Genomic DNA, 24457 nt, shown 5'->3' with positions numbered 1-24457 from the left:
CACTAGCACATATTATAATCACTACATCAGGTACTATTTATTCTAAGTGCTTTTAATATGTTAACTCATTTAATTTTCCTAACAACCTTATGAGGTAGATATTATTTTTATTAATCTTTTACAGATTAAAACAAAAAAAAAAACCCTGAGTTATAGAGAGGTTAAGTAACCTGCCAAAGTTTATGCCATTAATAACTGGAAATCCACGTTTCCAATCTAAGTTGTTTGTTTCCAGACCCTGTCACCACACTGTATCACCTCAGGCAAGAGCTGATAACAATTTTCCATTTCTACTGTCACTGATGTAGTTTAGATCCCCTCATCTCTCACAGCTCTTTGTCAAGACCTGGCTAATTGTTATTAGTAGCAGAGGCATCAGGACATACATTCTACCTCGCACACTACTCCTAAAGTAACCTTCTAAAACACACATCTAAACAGCAACATCCAAAACATAACAAACCAAAATAACCACCAAAACCCCCCTCAATTTCTCATATATTTGCTTAAGAATGTTTGTTAGCACTTCACTGCTTTTAAGATAAAGTCCAAAGTCTACCATAGCACCGAGGTCCTTTATATACTACAGTCAAGGCTTCCTGCATCAGCTCTAGCATTCCAACACTGCCCCCGCCCCAGCCTTTATTCTCTAGCTACACCTCTCCATTAGTAGTATTGACCTAAAACAAACAGACTGCCAGACATTTCTCCAGCAAAGATGGGTTTACTCAGGATCAGTAGAGAACTGTCACGTAGGGTCTGCAACCATGGTGAGCCACGTGCAAGTTCCCACAGGGCAAGGGAAGAACACTTTTATAGAGGGGAAAAGGAAGTTGGGCAGGCTACAGGAAACAAAGAGTCCAGTGGCTTTTCATTGGCTGAGCCCTTGCTAGGAAAGGAGTCTGTCTTCTTCCTGTTGGGCTCTGCTATTGTCACAGGGCATGAGAGCTCCCCCTTCTAGTCTCTTGACTATTTAATTGAGGTTTCTGGGGGGTTTTGTTTTGTTTTGTTTTGTTTACAGTAGTTCTTAAACTTACATGCTTCCTTATGTCTCCATGTCCTTGTTAGTGTCTCTGTGCATCTGCATTATCCTTCAGCTTTCCTCCCTCCCTCCTTTTTTCCTTCTCTTCCTCCCTGCTTCCCTCCTTACCTACTACTACTTCTCTTTCTCTTCTCTCTCTCTCTTCTATCTACAAACTCCACCTCAAATATCATTTCTCTTTTGGCAGTGTTCCATAGGCACTCCTTTCATCACCACCCCCAGCATAATTTTTAATTCACCACTGAGATACCAAAAAGGAGTGAATCTACCTCCATTCCAGCACATATCATACAGTATATTGTGATTTGCATTTATACCTGGTCCCACAACTAGCTAGTGAGTTCTTTGTGGGTAGGGACTATATGTTACCCACCTTTATTCCCAGCACTTAGCACTTTGCACAAGGCACATCGTAGGAACTCAACAAATATCCTGTGAAATGAATGATTTATTTATTGGATCACATAATGGGGTTGAACACATTGATGGCTCTCGATAAATATTTTTTGAAGCGAGTAGCCTTGTATCTTCTAGTTCCTTGGAGTTAGCAAATATCTGGTTCTGAGATGCCTATAGGTTTATCAGGGAGGATTGTAAAACCTACCACAGGACAATCAAGTCCTCCTCATTAGCAAAGCTTCATACTAAGCCACTCTTTATATTGAGATGAATAGAAATCACTCCAGATCACTGAGAATTTCAAATGCATATATACTAAAAAACAGTTTCCTCCTGTTCTATTCTTATTGTGAAGAAGAGGATGAATAGAGTCTTCAATTACATAGAAATAATGGACATCCTCCTTTTATTTTTATTCTATGTGGCATTTTAAATAAAGGATATGAATTTGCTTTGTTTTTAAAAACAATCTACAAAAATTCTTTATTCAACAAATTTATTCTTTATAGCTATAAAGGAAAAATATAGGTTTTTATTTTTATAATTAAAAAAATCTTCGCTTCAAAATAAATTAATAAATATATAATTAAGCAATTTATATTATTATATTAAACTTGGGGCAACCTTTGAAGAATGTGTTATCCCCCATCCTTTTCCAAACATTAAAGGGACAAAATACAGACAAGCATTTCTTCTTTGAGTTTCTACATTAAAGGCACTGGGTAATTTACCAAAGCAGTGCAAAAGAAACACCAAATGTGAGAAAATTCTTCATTTCAAGGAATTATTAGTAGTGCAAAAGTAACAGCCATACAGAGCAACCCAATTCCCCAGGAAACTTCATAAATAGTAACCTTATTAAGCTGAGGGCATGATAAATTGTGATAGGTGTGCATATTATATAATAAATAAATAAATGATAACTCCAAGGCCAGCCAAGACATGGTAAGTTAATAGCAGATTGGATGGCATTTGACAGTAGAAAGCTTTTGATGGAGAAAGTTCTGGATTTTTCAGTAAAGAACTACACAGAGCATATGGTTCACTGAAACAGGATAGATTTTTTTTTAATCAAATGTTTTAACTAATCTGTGAAATCGCTAAAATTTTAAATTTCTTCACAGATCAACATAACATGAAAATTAGTTAAAAGAAAATCACTGAGTTTCAGTGTAAAGTTTAAGCTTGTCTTTAATTTCCAGTTGAGTAGAATGCTTTCATACTAACAGAGTCATACAGATTTTTCTAGAACCACTTATTTGAATAACACTGATCATTATATCATAACTAAGATAACTTTAGAGTATTTTTATTTATTAAAAGTAAAGTGAGTGGCTTTTTGCATGGGTTTTTGGCTACCTTGACATATAAAAGTAATTTGGGGAGAAACAGTGATTCAATAAAATTTCAAGAATCAAGAAGTGGTGGTGATTTCATTTAGCTTACATTTCTCTTGCTTTCCTTAGAATTTGCACCTCCACATAATTGAAAACCACAGGGCTTCCTGACCATTAAATCCTCAGGGTCAGGCTGGCTTTCCTTGCTTTCATTTCTTCCCTGCTGCACAGGCCCATGGGCTGTAGCCTTCTTCACCATCCTTTTTAACGCTGTTAGCGTCTTCTCTGGTGCTTGCTGGCCTTTTGATAATTCTAGCTACATAATGAGAAGGATATATATAGTCTCTCCAGCTCCCACTTCCTTGCTGCCCTGAAATCAAGCATAGTAGATGCTTCCCATTTCAGAATTTTACTGTTATTCATTGTGGGATAGAATCTTGATAAAAATGATCAAAGAAAATTAAAAAATTTTTAAAAACTTGCAACATTTTTGGAAAAGACTTTATTTTTTAAGCATTTTTAAATTCGCAGCAAAATTGAGAGGAAGATACAGAGATTTCCCATATAACGCCTTCCCTCACCCTTATAACATTTTAATGCCTTTTGTTCCCTCACAGTTTCCCCCTATGGCTAGAAGCCCTAGAAACTGAGGATTCCTATCTGCTCTTTATGTTGAGAGCAGATTTCATGTGTTCCTAACTTTCCTGTTTCTAGGCCTAAAGGTCCCTTTCTTTGTAAAGGCCTGCCTTCCCTCCATAGGCCTGAAGATGCAAAATGAAAAGTGTAAGTCAGTGTTAGGGTACCTGTCTCAGCACCTTCCAGTCTTGACTCCTTCTCAATGGCCTCCTTACTCAAGATAGAACACATTCCCCTATGATGTTACCACACCTAGAAGCTTTCTTTGAATAATCATGATTACTGGGGGTCTTGGGATAATATAAAAATAAATAAGCCTGAATGAGTAAAGCTTCAATTTTATTAATGCATAATGCCTACCGTATCATGAGGCAAAGGTTATGGATGTCCTTAGTTTAGCCCAAAAGTACTCATTTCATCAAGGTTTATGTATAAGTCACTGAAACCCCCTCCCTCATTCAACCTTTCAAACTTCTTCCAGTTTTAGCTCCCCCTTGCACCCCACCATAACCACTGGCACCTCATAACAATGGGATGGAATGGAAGCCTCATTTGGAGGCATGATGGAAGGGTGAACTTGGCTGTGAGTTAAGCTTTGGAGGCCAGATCTTTCCTCGTAATTAATATCAGTACACTAAATGAACACCAAAATCCCATATACCATTCAAGTCAGTTAGGGGAAAAGTAAACTCAAAGTGTTCTAAGATAAAAGAAAGTTACGTTACTCTCCTGTTGAATAAGATGATAGCCATAATTATGGCTATTCTATGTATTACTGGCTCTATTATTAAACAACTGAAAAGGCAAGTAAGAACACCAAAGCATCATGGAGATGGCAACTGAAAGAAGCAGCTCTGCCCCAATACCCTTGATAGGTTTGGGGCAAACAAAAGGAAGAAGTTGGAATTTATTAAAACATGGAAGTTTGAAAGGGGACCCGTAGGCCTGGGCCAGCCCTCTGAGGAGGGGTTGCTGCGCGGCTGGTGGCAGTACCATGATACTGGTTCTGTAAAGTGTCAGAATAGCCACAGAGTGGAATCAAGGTCAGCTATTGGAAGAAACTGCTATAGGAACTGGAAACAATCCAGTGGAAGCAAGTCCCTTCTCTCTGCTCTGGCCTTGCAATCTCTGTCCAGCGCCCTCTATTGGCAGACCTTATGAGGAGCCGCTGGCAAAGCAGAAACGCAGTCTGAGTCCCAGCTTGAGCATCATAGAGCCGATGTAGAAGGGTGGATTTGAAGTTGAGAGGCACAGTATGATAACTGCCATACTGCACAAAGATCCTTGTGGGATATATGTAGTGGGTGGGATAGTGAAGGGACCAAAAAAATGATGATAGAAGGAGAAGGAGAAGGAGAAGGAGAAGGAGAAGGAGAATCAGGTTAGTAAGTATCAGAGGAGGACACAGGAGATTTTTAACAGTAAGTATTATGGCTAAAGGAAGACCATTGGTTTTACAGTTGAGATTTGGCTAAGAAGGCATTTACAGAGAGTCATTGAAACAGATGTTAGATTATAATAAAGTGGACACAGTCACGCTGACTACTCTTTCAATAATTTTGGCTGCAAAAGGAAGGAGAGGAATAGGGAATAACCTAAAAAGATAGCAGCGTTAAGAAAACGTGATTTTGGGGGGGGGGGAGGAGAACTGATAAGGCATTTCCTTGAAAAGGAGGAAATACTTTCTTAAAGATGGAAAAGAATGAGTGAAGTTATAGAAAAAAATATGTGGAAAGGAAGGAAGTAGACACAGCATTTGTAGGATGGTTTTAACTAAATCATTAAGGTAATTGATGAGGTGCTTTTCTGAGGATGAATATGGCTGTGCTGGGATGGGGACCTGAGGGAATGAAGATGATTCAGAACACTTCATGTGTGGAATTGAATGGGGGCAGGAAAATTCCATACCTCAGATTGAAAGAATCTAACAAAATGATTCCTAGAAAATGTCTGAACCAAACCAGGAATAAGAATTATATACACTCTGGAGTGTGTGTGTGTGTGTGTGTGTGTGTGTGTGTGTAAGGTTCTAAGCCTCCAATTTCTGTAGTCCAGGGTTTTACAGCTGAGATACTGTTGACATTTTGGGCCAGATAATTTTTCGCTGGGGACGGAGGGCTGTCCTGTGCATTGTAGGGTGTTTAGCTGCATCCTGGCCTCTACTCACTAGATGCTAGTAGCACACCATCTTCTCACCCACATCATGACAATCAAAAGTGTTCCCCAACACTGTCAACTGCCCCTCAGAAACAAAATTACCCTTGGCTGAGAATCACTGCATGTTTAAATTTTCTTAGATTTATCTAAAACCATAAACTGAATTCAGTCATTTTCTTTCAAATGACTAAAGGCAATGAAAGATGGTTCTGTATTTTCATTGTTCTGTATCATTTAAGTCAAATGGCATTGTTGGTTAAAGACTAATGCCAAAGAGTATAATTTTAAGAGTATAGACCCAATTCCTGGCTGTACCTATTAGTTCCATTTTTGTTCAGTCACAGACTTCCCCTTTCACTACCTATGTTGCAAAAAAATGTATTATTTTTCACAAGGAGACTAGGACAAAGTGAATAAATGCATCGGTACAAATCAGTCATTCCTACAGATTAAAAAAAGTATATTTATTAAAGATGGTCATTTACTTCATCTTTCTGTTAATACAGTTCCTCATGTATCTTTTTACATTACACATGTTTACATTACATGTGTCTTCTTTGAAATTCATCTGAAGAATGTAATAATTTATATTTGATATATATGTTTGATAATGTATTATTTGATAATAAGAATGCCTTCTATTTAATTTCTTTCAAAAGCAGATAACCCTTGAAATAGTTACATTTTCCTCCCCCTTCTTTCACAAGCAAAAAAGAGGTAGAGGTAATTACTATAATCATATGTCACAAATGTTCTCATACACCAAAGGAAGGAAATTATTTACTAGTTCAAAGTTGTTGAGATTAGTTGTCCTTGGACTAAAATAATATTTGTGTATGCTGTCTACCAAATACAGTTGCCGGTATGCTTCCACTTCAAAATCTTATAATTCTTATTCATGATTTGTTCTGCTAATCTTTAATGATGAACATCATTAGTCAGATGTTATCCTGAACTCATTTTGCATCTTGGATATGAATGTGTATGTATTTGTCTTTCCATTACTTCTGTGGCAAAAGCATGTTTACCATACTATAAATCTTATCAGTCTTTGAACAAAAGTTACTTAAAGCCCTGAAACTGTGTTATTTTGTGATTTTGAGTTGTCACTGTACCTGGGTAGTATCTGTTATTTATTTGCTTGTCTACTGAGGGTACTGGTAATGCTTAATGATTTACATCCCAGGGTTTCCTTAACCAAAACAATTTTGTAAGGAGACTAAAGGGTTTGTTTTTCAAATGAATTTTTATACTAACTAGAAATCATGGCTCTGCTTTACTGGGCTTAAAACAAAGTATCTCGCATCACTCTAACATCTGGATTTCATTTATTGCTAAGGCAGAATAAAATTGGTTTGAAAAGAGTGAAGTGAAATCAATTTTAATGATAATGATCATTATCTGATTTTTCTTTTTTGACTGAAAATTTCCCTCCAAGTCAGGTTCTGTCACGTTTAACTTTGAGTGTGTACCTCATAGGAATAAAAGTTAGAGCAACCCAATCTATTCCTCTTCTACCTCTGACTTAAAAAACTACTTACCTAATGAAAAATGGAGTAAGAGATATAATCTTCCTTGATATTTCTGTGCAATGGCTCTGTTGGATTTCATATAAATATATATATATATATATATACACACACACACACACACGTATACACATGGAATGTGTATATATACAAGTATATATATACACTTGCTTTAATTGCCTGCACTTGTTAAAACATTTTATTCCTCCAAAAATATAATACACTTGGTCTAGATTTTACAGCTTTTCAAACTGATTATCTAAATTTGGGTGATTCTTTAATTTTTAAAATGCATTTACAAATGGGATACCTCAGAAACAACGTGTCTGAAGTATCTCACGTGTGCATTAAATTTTCCTGTAGTGACAACATAATATTACATTTTAAAATTGTCAACCTGTGCAAATCTTCATGCCTGTTTATGTATGCTTTTCAAAAACTTTTCTTGCATTTTGTTGAAATTCTATAGCTATCTGGCAGAACAGATGTCTTGCTCAAACATTACTTCAATGTTTTGATCTTTAAAAAACCTACCTTTTAATTAAAGATGTAAAGAAAGATTTTTTTCAAAGACATTTAAAATTATTTCAGAGAAGAAGTTTTTCACATATGATAGCTCTATTCCCAATAATCCTAAGCGTTCCTACTAGCAGCACTAAAAAGGAAGAAAAAGATACTAATGGGAAGAATAGAAATATGAAAAGAGATCTGGAAGTTATACTTTAAATGATAGACAAACTTCTCCTGGCAGTTGAAGCTCTTGGAGGCTGGCATAATTACCCAAGTTGGAAAGATGGAAAGTGGAAGGAAATGCTACCCCTAGAGATACTTAAGGCCAGATTTGCCAAAGTGCTGGAAAACAAAATGCAGGAAAATCCCCTGAATATGTTGTCAGGGCAATGGCCTAAGTACCTCCAGATAACTTTCCCTGTTCACCATTGATGGGGTAAGAAGGCTCTGAGTCTCGTTTTCTCTCTCACTGATTCCATTGTGACCTCAGGCAATTTGCTTCACCTGGCTGCCTCTTTCCCCTCTCCTCAGAGAATTTAGAAAATGACACTTGGTGAGACAATGTTTATAACCACTTCAAGATTTCAAAGAGAAAGTTATCAATGATGGACAAAGTATAGTTCCTTGTCACTCTACATGATGGTAAATGAAAGTTGAAATCTGGAAATAAAGTCCAAACCAGGTTTAATATGTTAGTTTAAGTTTGCATTTACTGTGTTTCCATTTAATTCAATTTGATTCTATGCAATTTCATTCCATGTGTATTTATTAAGGAGCGACGATTACCTTCGGAAAACTCAAAATCCAGGGCCTGCAGAAATTGGTTCACTGGCCAGCTTGGAAGGCAAAGGGGTTCCTCTACTTGAAGGACAGAAAAAGAATCTCCCAAATCCCTATGTGGTTCAGCAATTCTATTATATCCAGAGGTGAAGCTCAGTGGGAAAACTGGGAGACAGTACAGTCAATCCATCGGCAAATATTTTTGAGCTCCTAGTTGGTTGCAGATGCTGTTCTAGATGCTGGGGAATTCAGACTGAAATTCAGTCCCAGTCCTGTATGAAACTATGGATGAAACCATGCTCTCTCAGGGCCTTATTTCACAGTTCTGGTAAAGGATATGATGCTATTTCTACTACTGTACTTCATGCTAAGAGAGTGAATGGGAAAGCATACTGAGCCAAAAATTGATAGACCACTAATAATAACAATAACAACAAATATAAAGCGAGAGCCTCCTGTATTCCAGCACAGAGTTAAGCATCAATGTATATCACAGTTCTTCAAAACAGCCTTTTCTTTTCCAAATACGAGGAACCTGAGGCTTAGAGAGCCATGGTAACCAGCTAGTGGGTGGCAGAAGTGCGACACAAACCCAGGCCTGTCTTGATTCCAAAGAGTTATAAGGAGTAATGAAATCTGGTCAGCTGAACATCTGCTCTCGTACTCAGTGGTGGCCCTTTTATTCTCTCTTTGCTCAGTTGTTGCTGCCGGTTCTGCAAATAATTAGCAATTTTGTAGGAAATTCCTCACTTTTGTGGGAAGTCCACTGCACTGACCTACAATGAAAAGCTATTTCCTTCCAAAAGCTCTGAGCTAAGTCATCTGCATTGCCATCCAGAAAGGACCATCTTAGAGAGCAAAGGGAGGGGTTAAAGGAAAGATTTATTAAGCAGTTACTATGTGCCAGGCACTTGTTTAAAATTTCATTTTGGGACTTCCCTGGCGGTCCAGTGGTTAAGGCTCCATGCTTCCACTGCAGGGAGCATAGGTTCGATCCCTGGGAACTAAGGTCTTGCATGCCATGTAGCACGGAAAAAAAAAAAAAAAAAAAAAAACTCATTTATTTCTCAGAGAAACTTCAAAAGAGGAGAATATCAAGGTTCAGAAAAGATAAACCATGCACCCAAGGCTATGTAGAAAATAGTGGCAGAGCTGGAGTTTGAATTCACGTTAAGCTCCTGCCTCTCCCCCAACCTGTGCTGCCTCTGAAAAAAGTATACTTACAGTATCTTGCTTGGTCAAATATTCTTATTATTTAAATAAATCAGTGAGGGACTTCCCTGGTGGTGCAGTGGTTAAGAATCCGCCTGCCAACGCAAGGGACATGTGTTCGAGCCTTGGTCGGGGAAGATCCCACATGCCGCAGAGCAACTAAGCCCATGCACCACAACTACTGAAGCCCGCGCCTAGAGCCCATGCTCCACAACAGGAGAAGACACCTCAATGAGAAGCCCATGCACCACAATGAAGAGTAGCCCCCGCTCGCCACAACTAGAGAAAGCCCACGTGCAGCAACGAAGACCCAACACAGCCAGACTAAACAAATAAATAAATAAACAGTGAAAACCACCACTACTGCAACAGCACAGAATAGATCTCTGCTCAAATATCACCTCCTCAAGACAAAAAGCTCCCCCTAAAGTAGCCAACCTCCCTACCCTACCCCTACAGCTTTATTTTTCTTCGTTGCACTTACCACCTTCTGACGAAGTCCAGGGTTATTTGTCTTTATCATCTGTCCTTCTTACTGGAATATGAGTGTCTACAGGGTATGCATCTCATCTGACTTGTTCATTTCCATATCCATCATGCCTAGAACAGTGCCTGAAATAAATAATAATCAAATAAATGCATGAAAGCAGGTTTTTAAAGGCAGGGTAGATAGCAAACCTGCAACAGGTTGACAGCACAATGTGGTTTAGTCTCGAAAAGAACACCTTGGTGCAACAAATGCAGTGATTTGAATTAAATGTTTTTTTCATAGGTTAAAAGTGATTCCCAACATAAGAAATCACTACTCGTTATCTAAAATTTTGCTTCAATATAAGGCTTCACTCAAGAACCCCATCAGCATTATTATTTTATTTATTAGGCATTTTAAATAGTACTTTATAGACATTTTGTCATTGTAAATGGAAATGTATCTACTTTAAATATTATTACCTTCCAGAAGCCTAAGGGCAAAGCAGACGTTTTAATTTATCTTGCAAAGCTATGAAGTTAGAGAGAGGGTGGAAAGATTGATGAAAAATGAAAAGATCAGAAGAGAGACAACTAAATTACAAAAATAAAAATGTGTTAGTTTTGTCTATGAAACCCCCCACAAATTACCTGATAGCTACTACAAACATCTCAAAATCCAGATAAATAAGAATATTTTTAATAACTGTTTGATACACCTGTTTTTCCCTACATTATTTAGTTGAATTCTCTTTGATTTCCTCAAAGACAAAGTTATATGACAATAACTTTGTAATATTTTTTTCCATTAACCTCTAGCATAGTTAATTAATACTAGTTTTTATTATTGATAATTGGCTTGCACACCACATGGTTTATTACTGATAATTGACTTGCACTGTAACATGGTTGCAGGTTTGTGCCCAGAAACATAGGAATTCTGATAAATTCTATTTTTCATGGTAGCCAAAAAAAGCATGGTGCGTTTATAATTATATATGCTGCATCATCTAGCATGTTCCTGAAAGGGGAAAGCTTCACATTTGACCAGGCATCAATAAGAAACTAATTCTTCGCTGGCAATTTTTATATTTAGCTACTGAAAAAGTTTCCACAGACTAATTTGTGGTGCTGTACATGTCAACCTATGTTTCCCCTTTACCACCAAATACAGTGTCAGCACCCTAAAATGGGTTGGTGTTATGCTAAGACCTCTGACCCTGCCCTTCAGTGTTTCCACACCAGGCATATCGGCACAACACGTGCGGGGAGTGTGCCTGGGAGCTGTTCATTCCTGTGCTGGCGCAGCTGGCAATAACTTGACATGAATGTGACTGAGAACCACATAAATATATTCCACCAAAACCAAGCTGAACCAATCCCCAACTCATTTTCCCTTTAGCTGGATTTCATAATGCTCCACCACCACTTGGAGGGGAAGTCGGAGTGAAAAAAGACAACAATCTTAACCAAATTCAGTTCAAGCATTTTACTTTGGCAAATTTTACAAAGGCATGTGAACATGTGAACACATTGCTGGTGTCCCTTCTGGGGTCTTGGAAGGGAGGGTTCTGAGCTTCTGCTTCATTAACTTCATGACAGATTCTCCTGTAATGGGTTCACATGCACTACACTTCCTAACCTCCATCTCTTTTTTTGCACTGACAAGGCATAGTTTTGCACTCCCTCCCACTCTTCCTGCCTTTCAAATCTCCTTATCATTCGTGTCTCAGCTCAGAGAAGCTTTTTCTGATCTCCTATGTGTATCATTCCCATCACTCTGCCATGTTACCCTGTTCCTCTCTCTTTTTAGCTCTCATTTCTCTCTGAAGCTATTTTGTTTACTTATTTATTGTCTGGCTTCTCCAGTAAAATATGGGCTCCAAGAGAGCAGGAATTTTGCCTGGAATGCTTACAGCTACACCACCTGAACCTAGAATGAGCATCTGGCACTCATTCATTCAAATGACTTTTGAATGAATGAATGAACTATATGCTTAAAAGTGCATAAATTAGCTTAAGAATATAATTAGCTGAAGAATATAATTTTACCATTTTAATCAAGTTACTCCAACTCTAGTCCCCCATTTCACTGTGCTGGCTGAAAGCCAATCTCAGGTATGGTTAGGGCCCCTTCCTCCCTGGGGTTTGCAAAGGTATTAGAATTCAGCAGAGGAGCAGGTCATCAGTCATTGCCCTCACTGGTCACTGAACTGTCCATGGTCTCGGCCAGCAGTCAGGTCCTAACTGCAGCTTCCATGACATGCATGTGGCTGAGGAAGGTTGACAGGGATTGGGAGCCCTGCTTTTGGTGTTTGGCCTCCCTCTAAAGACCCTGCAGCCCTTTCCCCCGAGGCCTTGCCATTCTTTCCCTGACAGCAGCATAGTGGTCTACCGACCACTAGTCCCTCGTAGTCTGAACTAAGCCCCTCCTTTGCTTTTCTCAAAGGCACTGCTCTGGGACACCTTGCAAAATCATTTCATGGTGTTTAGACCTTATAAAACTGAGAATCACGGTTACCACCTTCTGTTTCTGCTCAGAAAAATCCTTGAGTTAAGGAAATTGTAAGGGTCTGACTACTTTCTTGGAATAGGAAGAAAGTGGGAAATCTGAAGAACAAAGAAAATTATCAAAATCTCAAAAGTGATCCTGTCACCTCCATTTTATATATTCTTGTATATTGGAAAGGAAACTAACAGGCAGTTTGGCTGACTGTATGCTGTGGCTCTCTGTTATGGGCTAAATTTTATCCCCCCAAATTCATGCATTGGAGTCCTACACACCAGTATCTCAGAATGTGACTGTATTTGGAGATAGGGGCTTTACAGGTAATTCGGCCTAATGAGGTCATTGGAGTGGTCTTCATCCAATGCTTGGCATCCTTATAAGAAGGGGAGATTAGGATACAGACAGGTACAGAGAGAAGGCCATGTAAAGACGCTTAGAGAAGACAGCCATCTACAAGTCAAGGGGACAGGCCTCAGAAGGCTCTGCTGACACCTTGATCTCAGACTTGTAGCCTCCAAAGTTGTGGGAAGATAAATTTCTGTTCTTGAAGCCATCCAGTCTGTGCTACTTTGCAATGGAGGCCTAGCAAACTGATATACTCCCTGGTGCTGTAAGGTTGGGCAAGGCAGCCACTCTGGGGTTTGTGTAAAAGTAGGAGTTGTTAGTGTGCATTCTTTAGCTCTGCCAGCCTCCGTGTTGGAACTTTAAATCACCAGCAGTAGCAACAGTGCTGGTTTCTCCCCAAACCACATTCAGCCTCAAAGCAAGAGCGGGCACGTAGATGCACAGGAAAAATGCTTTCAGCAGGGCCTGGGGGTGTCTTCTTTCACACAACTCCTTATCGCCTTCACTGGAATGCCGCAGAGCCCAACACCACCTGCTCGCATGGCATTTCACTCATGTGCATTCCAGGAAACAACACAAATACTCGAGCGGCAGCAGGCCCTAGCGGGGTCAGCAGATGATGAATTAGTGATTCTCCAATAGTCAGAGTTGCATAACTGTTAAATATGAGTTCACAAATATTTATCCATCGTATCGATTATCTGTATATTTATTTTTTAACACAGAAAAAAGTTCTGATATCTGTAACTAATTCCAACCAGCATGTTGCCTCTTGTTGTCTTTGTCTGGGATATTCATTTCTTCTCATATATACAATCTTATGTCTAATTGTTGTCAGTCATTTTTTGCAGGGAGAAAAATAAGACAATAACAAAATGCATTGTTTCAAAGCTCCAAATTTTAACACTGATTTTGGAGGGTATAATTTAGTGACAGTTCCAAATTATGATTGTACCTATGGAAAAATGGTTTTGTTTGTTTAAAAATATAAAAGCTATCAGGTAAATCTCATCTTTGATAATTCATTGACATTACCTTATATTTTTCCTTAAATTATCTTTACTTTTTCTGACGTTTCAGATAATCCAGTACTATCTGAAATGCAAAAAAATGAAATATTTATTAGCAAAAACATAAAGTAGCAAAATGATATAGTCAGCAGACATCATGAGTCATAGCATTGTATTTCATTCCTTGACATCAGAGACAAATGCCCTCCAGTGTTTCGGAAAAATCAGATGCCTAAAACTATTTTTTCTAATATGTTGATTTTACTCCCTGTTCATTGTCCTAAAGTACACACACACGTGAACACACAGGCACATACATACACACACGCCACTTTTATAAAGTATGCTTTTTGAAAATGAAACTTTTAATATGTATTTATCCTACAAGGACTTTAATCCATGTGGTTTCATTTGGTGATTCATTCAAATTTAACTCACATAAATATATTAGCTAATGTTGCAAGAGGCCTGCTACATTTTTTTTAAGTCCTTTTAATAAGCACCAAGTTTTGGTGGCCCAAAAGGAAAGAAAACTTAAGCTTGGTTTAAATACTGAAATCATGGTGCATTTTTTCAGTTTTGGTCATTCTAAATTTCACATAATTTTACAATAATGTTGTGAGATAATAAAAAATATATATTAGTCTTTGCTTCCAGTTCCTGACACAGAGCTCCTAAAACCCTTGTAATCTCCTGGGTGATAGGAGTGCCTTTGTTCTAATGAGGTGACTCTGGGTGAGCTCCTGGATGGCTCCTGAGTGAGGGCTGGTCACCAGAAAGACCAAGCCATGATTAGAAGCTTGGAATTCTCAGCCACACTCCACATTCTCTTGAGAAGGGAGAAGAGCTGAAAATGGAGTTAATGACTGATCACGTCTTTGTGATGAACCCTCCATAAAATTCCAAAAGGATGGGGCTCGGAGAGCTTCTGGGTTGGTGAACACATAGAGGTGCTGGGAGAGTGGTGCCCTTGGACAGGCCATGAGAGCCCCATACCCCTTCCCACACACCTTCTCTTCCCTACCCATCTCTTCCCTCTGAATGTTCATCTGTATTCTTTATCATATCCTTTAATAAACTGGTAAATGTAAGTAAGCACTTCCCTGAGTTCTGTGAGCTGCTCTGGCAAATTAATCCACCCAAGGAGGGGAGTCTTTGGAACCTCTGATCTATAGTCAGTTGGTCAAAAGCACAAGTGATACCCTAGGACTGCAGCTCGTGTCTGCAGGGTGTGTGAGTGGGGGTGGGAGGCAGTCTTGTGGGACTGAGCCCTTATCTCCTGGTAGATAGTGTCAGGATTTAGTTGAATTCTTGGACACCTGCTGGCATCCTGAGATTTGCTTGGTGGTGCTGTGGGGTGGTCCCTCTCCCCACAGACCCACATTGGAATTGTGATCAGGAACCAAAAGAAATGTTTCTTCTTTTTGCTGTGATGCTTTATTTTTCTCCAAATTTTAATATATTACTATGTTATTCATACTGAAGAATAACATCTAGGTTTTTTAATAATTAGAAAGAGCTCATAGACATTAGCTCAAAATGGAAAGTAATGATATTTTTGAGTGAAAAACTGAATTAGAAAAATAAAAACGAGGCACGAGCTAGGCATGGGTGGCCAATGTGAAACTATTGCAGAATAAGTAATTCCTAATGGAATATTTCTGCTTCATAATATGCCTTGACAGTTCATGTTAGGCTCAGAAATCTTAATGTGGTGTCAAAATTGGGAAAGATAGTATAAATATTATTAGCTGAATGAAAAATCAAATGAATGAACGAATGAATGAATGGTAGTGTAAAACAGAGCATCTGATATAGTGTTAAATCATTTAAATGGCACAGAAGTAGAGTTAGTCTAAGAAGATCATTTTCAAAACCACTTAAGTCACAGTTTTTTCCCTAAAAAAAATATTTATTTTTCTCTTGATGTGATTCTTAAATCCCACATAAAATAAAGAACAGGCTTATGTGCTTTTTGACCAGGGCTCTGGTTCCATTTCTCTACTAGTGTCTAAGTTTCACCCCACTGGGTCTGGGATTTAATTGCATCCTCTTTCAAGCTACTAAGTTACCCTGTTACTGTTTCATGGATGCTGAAAGCAGATGTGAGACTCTTGGGTAGAGACAAAGAGCTTTATTACTCAGGGTGCAGCAAGCAGCATGAACATCAGCATGTTTACACTGGTTAACCTTGCTTCAAACTCCACAGGGTTGACATGATATGACCCAGATGGATGCTACACACACAGTGGGTTTGCATAACAGCTAAGGAATGCTAAAGTTAATAAGTCCATTGCTTTTATTTTGTTTTTGGCTAACAATCAGCTAACAAACTTGCTCCTTGTCCCAGGTTGAGAAATTACCAAATTTCTCAAGATTGCTTGCTGCAAACACAACCCTGAGAAATAGCTCAGGAAAAGAAACATTAGGATCTTGAATTCTGACACCCCTAGAAAGACATATAGGAGCCTAGACACCCATGGAGGACTCTCCCACTACCACCTTGTGGTGGTTTCATCCTTACACTGGCTTCCCCCACTGCTATCAATATCCATGGGGGGAGGATATTGCCCCTGACAGCTATCTGGAAAAGTCTTGAGCTTCCCTGTGGCTGGACCTTATGCGAATTAATCACTTGGACCAGAGGAATGTCCTTGACTTAGGCCTAGGTTTGTACCCATTCCTGAACTAATCTCTATGTTAAGGAGGAAAAATTACTCTGATTATTTAGATCATCCATGCTGCTGGGGTGGGAAGATCAGTTTTACCTACTTAATAGCTACCAATGGGGCTTCCCTGGTGGCACAGTGGTTAAGAATCCGCCTGCCAATGCAGGGGACACGGGTTCAAGCCCTGGTCCAGGAAGATCCCACATGCCACGGAGCAACCAAGCCCGTGCGCCACAACTACTGAGCCTGCGCTCTAGAGCCCGCGAGCCACAACTACTGAAGCCCACGCGCCTAGAGCCTGTGCTCCGCAACAAGAGAAGCCACCGCAATGAGAAGCCCATGCACCACAACCAAGAGTAGCCCCCACTCGCCGCAACTAGAGAAAGCCGGCGCGCAGCAACAAAGACCCAACGCAGAGAAAAATTAAAAAAAAAAAAAAAAGAAAAGCTACCAATGGGGAAGAGGCAAAATGTGAGGAGGCAACAATTACCTACCTCACATGGTCTCTAAGTGGTATAATTCAAAACTTTTGCTCTATTTCAGGTTTTTCCAAGTCAAATGAAGTGGAGAGAAAGAAAACTCTTTGGCTCTCTTTTCTATGCCTTTATTCTGGGAAATCCTATTTATTTTTTCATTGTACTCATATTAATGGATCATCAGTTAAGGGTCAAGAACTGTATTAGGGGCTTCCCTGGTGGCGCAGTGGTTGAGAGTCTGTTTGCCAATGCAGGGGACACGGGTTTGAGCCCTGGTCTGGGAAGATCCCACATGCCGCGGAGCAACTGGACCCGTGAGCCACAACTACTGAGCCTGCACGTCTGGAGCCTGTGCTCCACAACAAGAGAGGCCACGATAGTAAGAGGCCCACGCAACGCGATGAAGAGTGGCCCCCGCTTGCCACAACTAGAGAAAGCCCTCACACAGAAACGAAGACCCAACACAGCCAAAAAAATTAGAAAAAAAAGAACTGTATTAGACTTGGGGATACAATTCTCAAAAAGTCAGAAATGACCCCTAAACTCACAGGCAAATAATCTAGTGAAGGATTCATTTTAAGAGACCATTAGGATGAGAGGGAAAAATACAGAGTGATGGTAGCGCATAGAGGGAGCGCCTCACCTGGACATTGAGTGGGAAGGTTAGGAAAAGCTTCCTGGAGAATATGATATCTAAATCCGAAGCCAGAAGGATAAGCAGGAATTATCAGGTGATCTGTGTGTGGGTGAGGACTAGATAGCTTGGAAGAATGCCTTTGCAGATGGAAAAACAAAGCAAGTTAGAGAAACTAAATGTAGTTCTGTTTGTCTGAATCATAAAGTTCAAGGTGAGAGATGAGGTGGGAGAAGTGAGGAATGGGAGGGAGAAAATGTTATCTATGCAAAGGAGCTTTGACTTTTCTGAGAAACCTTGAAGCCTTTCAACAGAGAGAAACAAGGTAGATACTGCATTTCAGAAATTTCACACTGGCTATTAGAGTGAAAAGTGAATTGAGGGTAGAAACGAGGCTGGGACAGAGAGATTAGTTAGGAGACTGTTGCAATCCAGCACAGAGATAGAAGTAATCATACCAGTGAAAATGGGATGAAGGGGCAAATTTGCCATCTATTTAGAAGTTGGATCCATATGTCTTAATAAGTAATTGGAAGCATGAGATGAGCATAAGGAAAAACATAAGGCTTGGAGATAGGATAGCAATAAGAACAGATTTTTTTTTTTTTTTTGTTTAAAATGGCACATTAACATTTCTGCCCCAAAGGGGGAGGCACTTTTCCTTTTTTAAAAAAATAAATTTATTTATTTTATTTTTATTTATTTTTGGCTGCATTGGGTCTTTGTTCCTGGCACGGGCTTTCTCTAGTTTCGGTGAGCAGGGGCTACTCTTCATTGCAGTGCTAGGGCTTCTCACTGCAGTGGCCCTGAACAGATATTTTTAATTCAGACAAGCAAAGGTTCAGATCCTGACTCTGCACTTAGCATCCAAGCCTGAGTTAATTACCAGCAAAAGGGAGACACTGATAACTACCTAGAATGGCTCCTTTTAGGATAAATATACAAAGAAATATTATAAAATACTATATGGCAAGTTCCTAACAGAGAATAAATCTTTAATAAAGTATAGCAATATATCAGTTCCTGTTTCACTGCCTGAAAGAACTGGTTGGAAGGAAAAGCTATTCACTGAGTGCAGCAGTCAGGAGCGTGCTGGCTGCAAGTAACAATAAACTAGACCTACAGCAGTTTAAAAAAGTATGGGTTATTTTTCTTGCACAATAAGAGAACTGGAGGTGGATAGCTATTGGCATTAATTCAGTCAGAACTAGAGTCTTTGCTGTTATTCTTGGTTTTACCTCATGGTCACAATATGGCTGCCCCAGTTCTAGTCTCCAGTGTCACGTTTGCATTTAAGTCAGGGTTGAAGGGAACCATGCATAAGAGAAAGGTAATGGGTTAGTCAATTTTCCTGAGATGGGGAACATAGGAGGAGAAGACAGAAGTTTGGGAAGAAATAATGAACTTGGTTTTGAATATATTGAGTTTTAGGTGTCTTGATATATTCACATAGAAATAGGCAGTTAGGTATACTGGCCTGGAGTTAACGAAAGATATCTGGGATTGAGGGGGGAAATTAAATTCTGTGGGGTGAATGAGAGAACACGTAGAAAGGGTCTACAGTGAGAAAAGATGAGGACCAGGACATAGCCCTGGCACAGAACACCAACATTTAATGGATGAGTAGAGGCCAAGAACTGCCAAAGGCAAGAGTGGTTAGAGAGGCAAGAGCAGAGCCAAGAGCATGCTGTGTCCTGGAAACCTAAGAGAGAAAACAATTAAGGAGGATGTGGTCAATAATATTAAGGGCTACACAAAAGCAAGAAGGTAATAAGTGACCTTGCTGAGAGCTTTTCCTTTTGTGGGGACAGAAGCTAGACTGGAGTGGGTGAGGAGTGGAAGGGACAGGAGAAAGCAGAACAAACAAATGTAAAAAGTTCTTTTCTTTTTCTTTTGTTCTCAGAGTTCATATTTTAGGATGTCACTTGTAAAATTCTTTTTTTCAAAGAAAGATTTTTGGTTAAAGTCAATTCACCTTTCTGAAGAGAAGAAAACTTGGGATGAGAATCTGGTCTTCATGACATTCAGAGGGTCTCTTCTGGAGCCACCAGTCTCTGATTACATGGTCTTTCTTACTCCAGTGATGAGGCACAAATAAAATCATGTGACACATTTGGGTTCTGGGAGCAGGGCTGTATAAATGTTTCTTGTATGATGCTTCCTAGTACTGAAACAGGCAGAGTCTGGAAGTCACTGGTCTGGTGCCACATGTAACACAAACTAACTTTCCCAGGCTCTTCTTTATTTAGTGTGTTTTTATGTGGATGAATGTCATGGAAAATAAAAGTATTATGGGAAAATAAAAATGTTCCATTTGTGCAATTTTGGGTAGGTCATATTCAGATTTAAAACGTTAAACTATTTTGGGCCACATATAAAATCAACTTTTATATTGGACCACCCAGACTCAGAACACTAGATGAAAGACTAAAAATAAGAAACTTGTTGGTGACATCGTATTCAGTTGGCTGACTATTCAGGTTTAAGAAGTTTCCTTCCTGTTGAAGAAGGAAGAAAATGAAACACTTATTTAAATTTAAAATACTCCAAACCAGGCAATTGATGTAGTTATAAGAATGTAGCTTCCAGGGGGAAATAGTCTCTTCCTCTCTCTTTCTATCTGTCTCTCTCCTCCTTCTTCTGAACTATATAAGTACCAGTTCAGAAAAGCACTTTTCAGAGTAAAAGGTTTTTGTCTTTTAAAAATAAATGTTTTGCTTTCTTTTGTTTCCTCTTCTTTCTTTTATTTCCTGCAGATTAGTTCTGCAGGCTACAGACAGCAAAAGCTAAGAAAAATAATAATTTAACCCACTGAAACTTCTTTTTATCTGTTTCAATCATCAATGTGGTAATTCTCAAAACATTTATTTGAGAGAATCTAATCCTCTAGTAGTTCACTTCTCAGAGCTCATATTTTAGGATGTCACTTGCGGCCTGGAGATTAAAACCTTCATCTGTCCTCTACTATTTATAGAATTATTCAACGAAAGTTTTCCAGTTATCCTTTCTTTTAAGGGTTGGGTTCTCTAGTTAGAGCTAGAGAACTTTTGTTCCCCTCCCCGCCCCGCATCTTGCCCCAAATGGGGGACATTCTCCTCTGTGTGAGGCTCTTTCCGTTCCTGAAGGTGGGCTGAGCAAAGGAGCGTGACGCAAAAGTGGGCTGTGTGCTTGATGCCTCTAGCGCCTCTGCCGCCTTGTGAAGGATCCCATTAGCAGCGCAAATTCGAAGCGGCGGCCGGGGCAGCAGCGGCTGCTGCGGCGGAGGCTCTGCGCGCCCCAGTCCTGCCTCCCTAGCGGGAGCCCGAAGCTCACGGCATAGCCTCAACCGCACCCAGGCTTCGTCTGTCTTTTCAAGCTCTTCATGTTACCCAGCTAAAAGAAGAAAATGGGCACCGGGGATTTTATCTGCATTTCCATGACCGGAGGGGCGCCCTGGGGGTTCAGATTGCAAGGTGGCAAGGAGCAGCAGCAGCCCTTACAAGTTGCTAAGGTAGGACCATCAAGGATGGGTTATCACGGTTCTGGGCTGGGAAGGAAGGAATGAAAGCAACCTGTTGATGGTTTTTCAAGTTCTGATCCAGAAGTCTCTATATTAGTTTGATTTTGATGCTGACATTGAATCTTTCTAGGGTGTGGGTTTTTTGTTTTGTTTTTTGTTTTTGTTTTTACCAAAGAAACTTTGGAGAGTAACATATAGCACATATGTAATTAATCAGCCATTAATGGGGAAGAAAGCGTACCATATTTTATCAGCTGAACAAAAGCCTACGTAATTAGCTTCTTCTCCGGCATCCAGCAAGACACTTGGGAACGTTTCTTCTAGGCAATATTAGAATCTACAGTTGTTATTGTTTCATGTCACTTTACTTGGCTCTGGCAGAGGAGAAGTGCTCAGCTCAGCATAACCAATTGGCTTGGCTATTTTGGGGCCTCATAAAGTATTGGTAATGACATTTATTATACAGCATTTATGAGAAGCCCAATTTGGGGCAATAATTTAAAAAAATATGATGAAGATGCCATGAAATCTATTTGAAAGAATACCCTTTTAAGGATTTGGCTAATAAATGCAAAAATCCAAGTACTCTGTTCTATCATGTGCATTCGTCTGGTTAAATGCTCAAAATAAAATTCAAAGACACTGGAAATATATTTTAAGTAACTTAGAGGTAACTTTGAAATGCATCTAATAATGATTTAAAATATTTTAGATGTTTTTGTTTCCATTAGATTGCTTTTTTCTTAGCTCAATATGCTTACCAGTTTGTTTGAGGGGATCTGATATTGTCTAATTGTGATTCAGCTAAAACAAATTTTAAAATACATGAAAATAAGCAGACTTTCACCTGATTGTAATACTAAATTGATGTACTATAGGAAAGAACATGTTTGATTAATTTCCTGTTGTATACTTACATTAAAAATGTATCTAGATCCTTATGAAACATATGGACCACTGGCCTTTGTAGTTATTCTTCTTTCCCTTTGGCTTTTTTTTTTTCTTAATGTTCACTGTGAAAAAAGGAGTTTCTTTGAAATTTTCTGCACCCAGGCTCCCATAGGAAAATCCTTTCATAATGCGATGGTGGAAGCCTGCCACCTAGTGAAAATTTCAAACATCAGGAATGAAGCATAAAACAGGAGAAAGCAGAAATTTTTAGAATTGAAAAGTTTCTCAGAGATTCCCACTTCAATCCGCTAATTTTAGATGAGGAAAGAACCCTGAGAGGTTAACTAACTTGCCTCCGGTCTTTGGTCTTCGGCTTGGAACTGGCAGAGTGATTAAAGGGTACGGAAAGGTGGTTGGTTTCACTGTGTTTCTTTAGGAGTCAATGGCAGGCAACATCAGACAAAATATTAATGTCTAATTCAGCGTACGTAGAATTCATGAGGCTGAAGTGGATTTGTCCCGGGTCTAGAATAGCCGTCGGCTGGCTCCTGTTACTGAGATTTGGGTCCTAATTCCAGCTCTGATCTAACTTGCAGCCGGGCCTGAGACAGATCACTCTTCCTGATTCATCTGATGTGTGTGTGTTTGAATGTGTGTGTAGAGGGAGAGAGAGACAAAGATTTTGAGTGGGGTGGGAAGGGAGAGAAGTACGGTGGAAACTGGACTTTACCATTAGTGAGGTTCTATGTTGCTCGAGTTTTCTACAGCCCTATTAGTATACAGTTTTAGAATCATTTGCCTACCAGTTAAAATGGGACAGGAGTGGCTAGAAGCTGTGATTCCTGGTGGCTCTTTCATAGCCAGACCTACAGAATAGAATGGGTTCTCCTGACTTCTTGATGTGTTTATTCCAAAGTGGAACCACTGTGTGATTTTTTGAAGAACTGAAGCAAATTGCTAGTGAAGGGTGTTTTGGAGGCGTTCCTCTGCTGATAGCATCTCTATTACCAGGATTCAAAGAGGCTATTAGTCTGTATGAGGGTCAAGAAATTTAGTCCTGCTCTCCCCTTATCTTTCCTAAAATACCCAGGAAATATATTTTTGGTTTTAAAAAGATCATTATATTAAAGCATAGGGATGTTTGCTTTAATTTTGTGTTGCTATAAAGTTACTGATTTTAAAATATCATTATGAAAGCACCTGGATGTTTGCCTTAATTATTGTGTGTGTGTATGTGTGTGTAAAAGAGAGAGAGGGAGAGAGAGAGAGAGAGAGACGATAATCTATAGTTTTTTCCCACATGTAAAAGTGACCAGAGAGCCTTCTAAAGAAGGTATAATTTCTAAATTTCTATGGCAATGCCCACTTTTCTTGGTCTGGTTTTATATTTAATTAAAACTTATTATATTTAATTTCTTATTACTAGCATTATTTGTTCCCCAAAACCCTTGGAACAAAGTGCTTGTCAATTTCTACGTTATCAAGGCCATGGCCTCACTGGAATCACTGTTTTTCACTCAAAACATTAAGTCAACTCAATTCTATTAAAGGTCTCTCATTGAGATCAAGGTGAAGTGTATGTTGCTTGGCATAGATTTTCTTCTTTTCCAAGGACTGGTGAAAACTTATTAGAGCCAAGTTACCTCCAAGTAGGAGGATGAAGAGAAAAGAGACAGAAAGACTGAGTAGGGGATGGTTGCTGGCAAACAAAATGCTCACAGTTTTGAAGAACATGCAAAAGAATAGTTTGGAAACTGAAGAGATTATTTTAAAAAAAAAGAGATTTTCACACAGTGCTTAAATCATGCCCCTTATGCTACAAAGCAGCTCTTTGATAACAACAAATTTTAGATAACAACAAATTTAGCTCTTAGGTAACAACAAATTTTTGGCTCGTTGTAAATATCTAGTGTTTAGATTTTCACTAATTCTATATAGAATGAAAATCTAGCAAGCTGAAATAGCAAAAGAAAAACTAGTCTAATATTTTTAGAAAAAGTAATTCTAATATTATTAAGAATGATCAGAAATTTAATAGCTTTATAATGCCCAGTAAATATCCTTCTAGTGACATGTTTAGTCATTTTTGAAAGATGTTCAAATGTTTTTTAGTTAATTGGCTCGCTGGCTGAACTGTAGGTGAACCCCAACTTTTAAAGATCACTAACAGAAATATTAATAATAAAAATTTTCATTGACATTGAAGCTCAAGGCCATAAAATTCTGCTTTGTTTTCAAGATAAATTGAACTTCTAAAAGGCCCTAAATAATCAATAACATTGCCCTGGTTTTTAAATGTTTATATATCTTTTAGTTTATGTTCTAAATATATGTGGTGAGAAGCAAACATTTCT

General features: G+C 38.9%; 1 protein-coding gene across 3 annotated transcripts in view; it reads left to right on the top strand.

Moving 5' to 3' along the window:
* The first annotated feature begins 20956 nt into the window (after positions 1-20956).
* SYNPO2 (synaptopodin 2) overlaps positions 20957-24457 on the top strand; it is a 173548-nt gene continuing 170047 nt past the window's right edge. For 2 of the 3 annotated variants that reach the window (XM_082645817.1, XM_082645816.1), the window contains exon 1: positions 20960-21203. In XM_082645817.1, the coding sequence (XP_082501943.1) occupies positions 21099-21203 (105 nt within the window). In that variant the 5' untranslated portion in view covers positions 20960-21098. Of the gene's footprint in view, positions 21204-24457 lie in introns of all 3 variants that reach the window. The other variant, XM_082645818.1, reaches the window with a different exon arrangement.

The sequence above is a fragment of the Mesoplodon mirus genome (assembly GCF_964341445.2).
Source record: "Mesoplodon mirus genome assembly, chromosome: 2".
NCBI lineage: Eukaryota > Metazoa > Chordata > Mammalia > Artiodactyla > Ziphiidae > Mesoplodon > Mesoplodon mirus.
The sequence above is the reverse complement of the archived record's forward strand: the minus strand, read 5'-3'. Positions and strand labels throughout refer to the sequence as shown.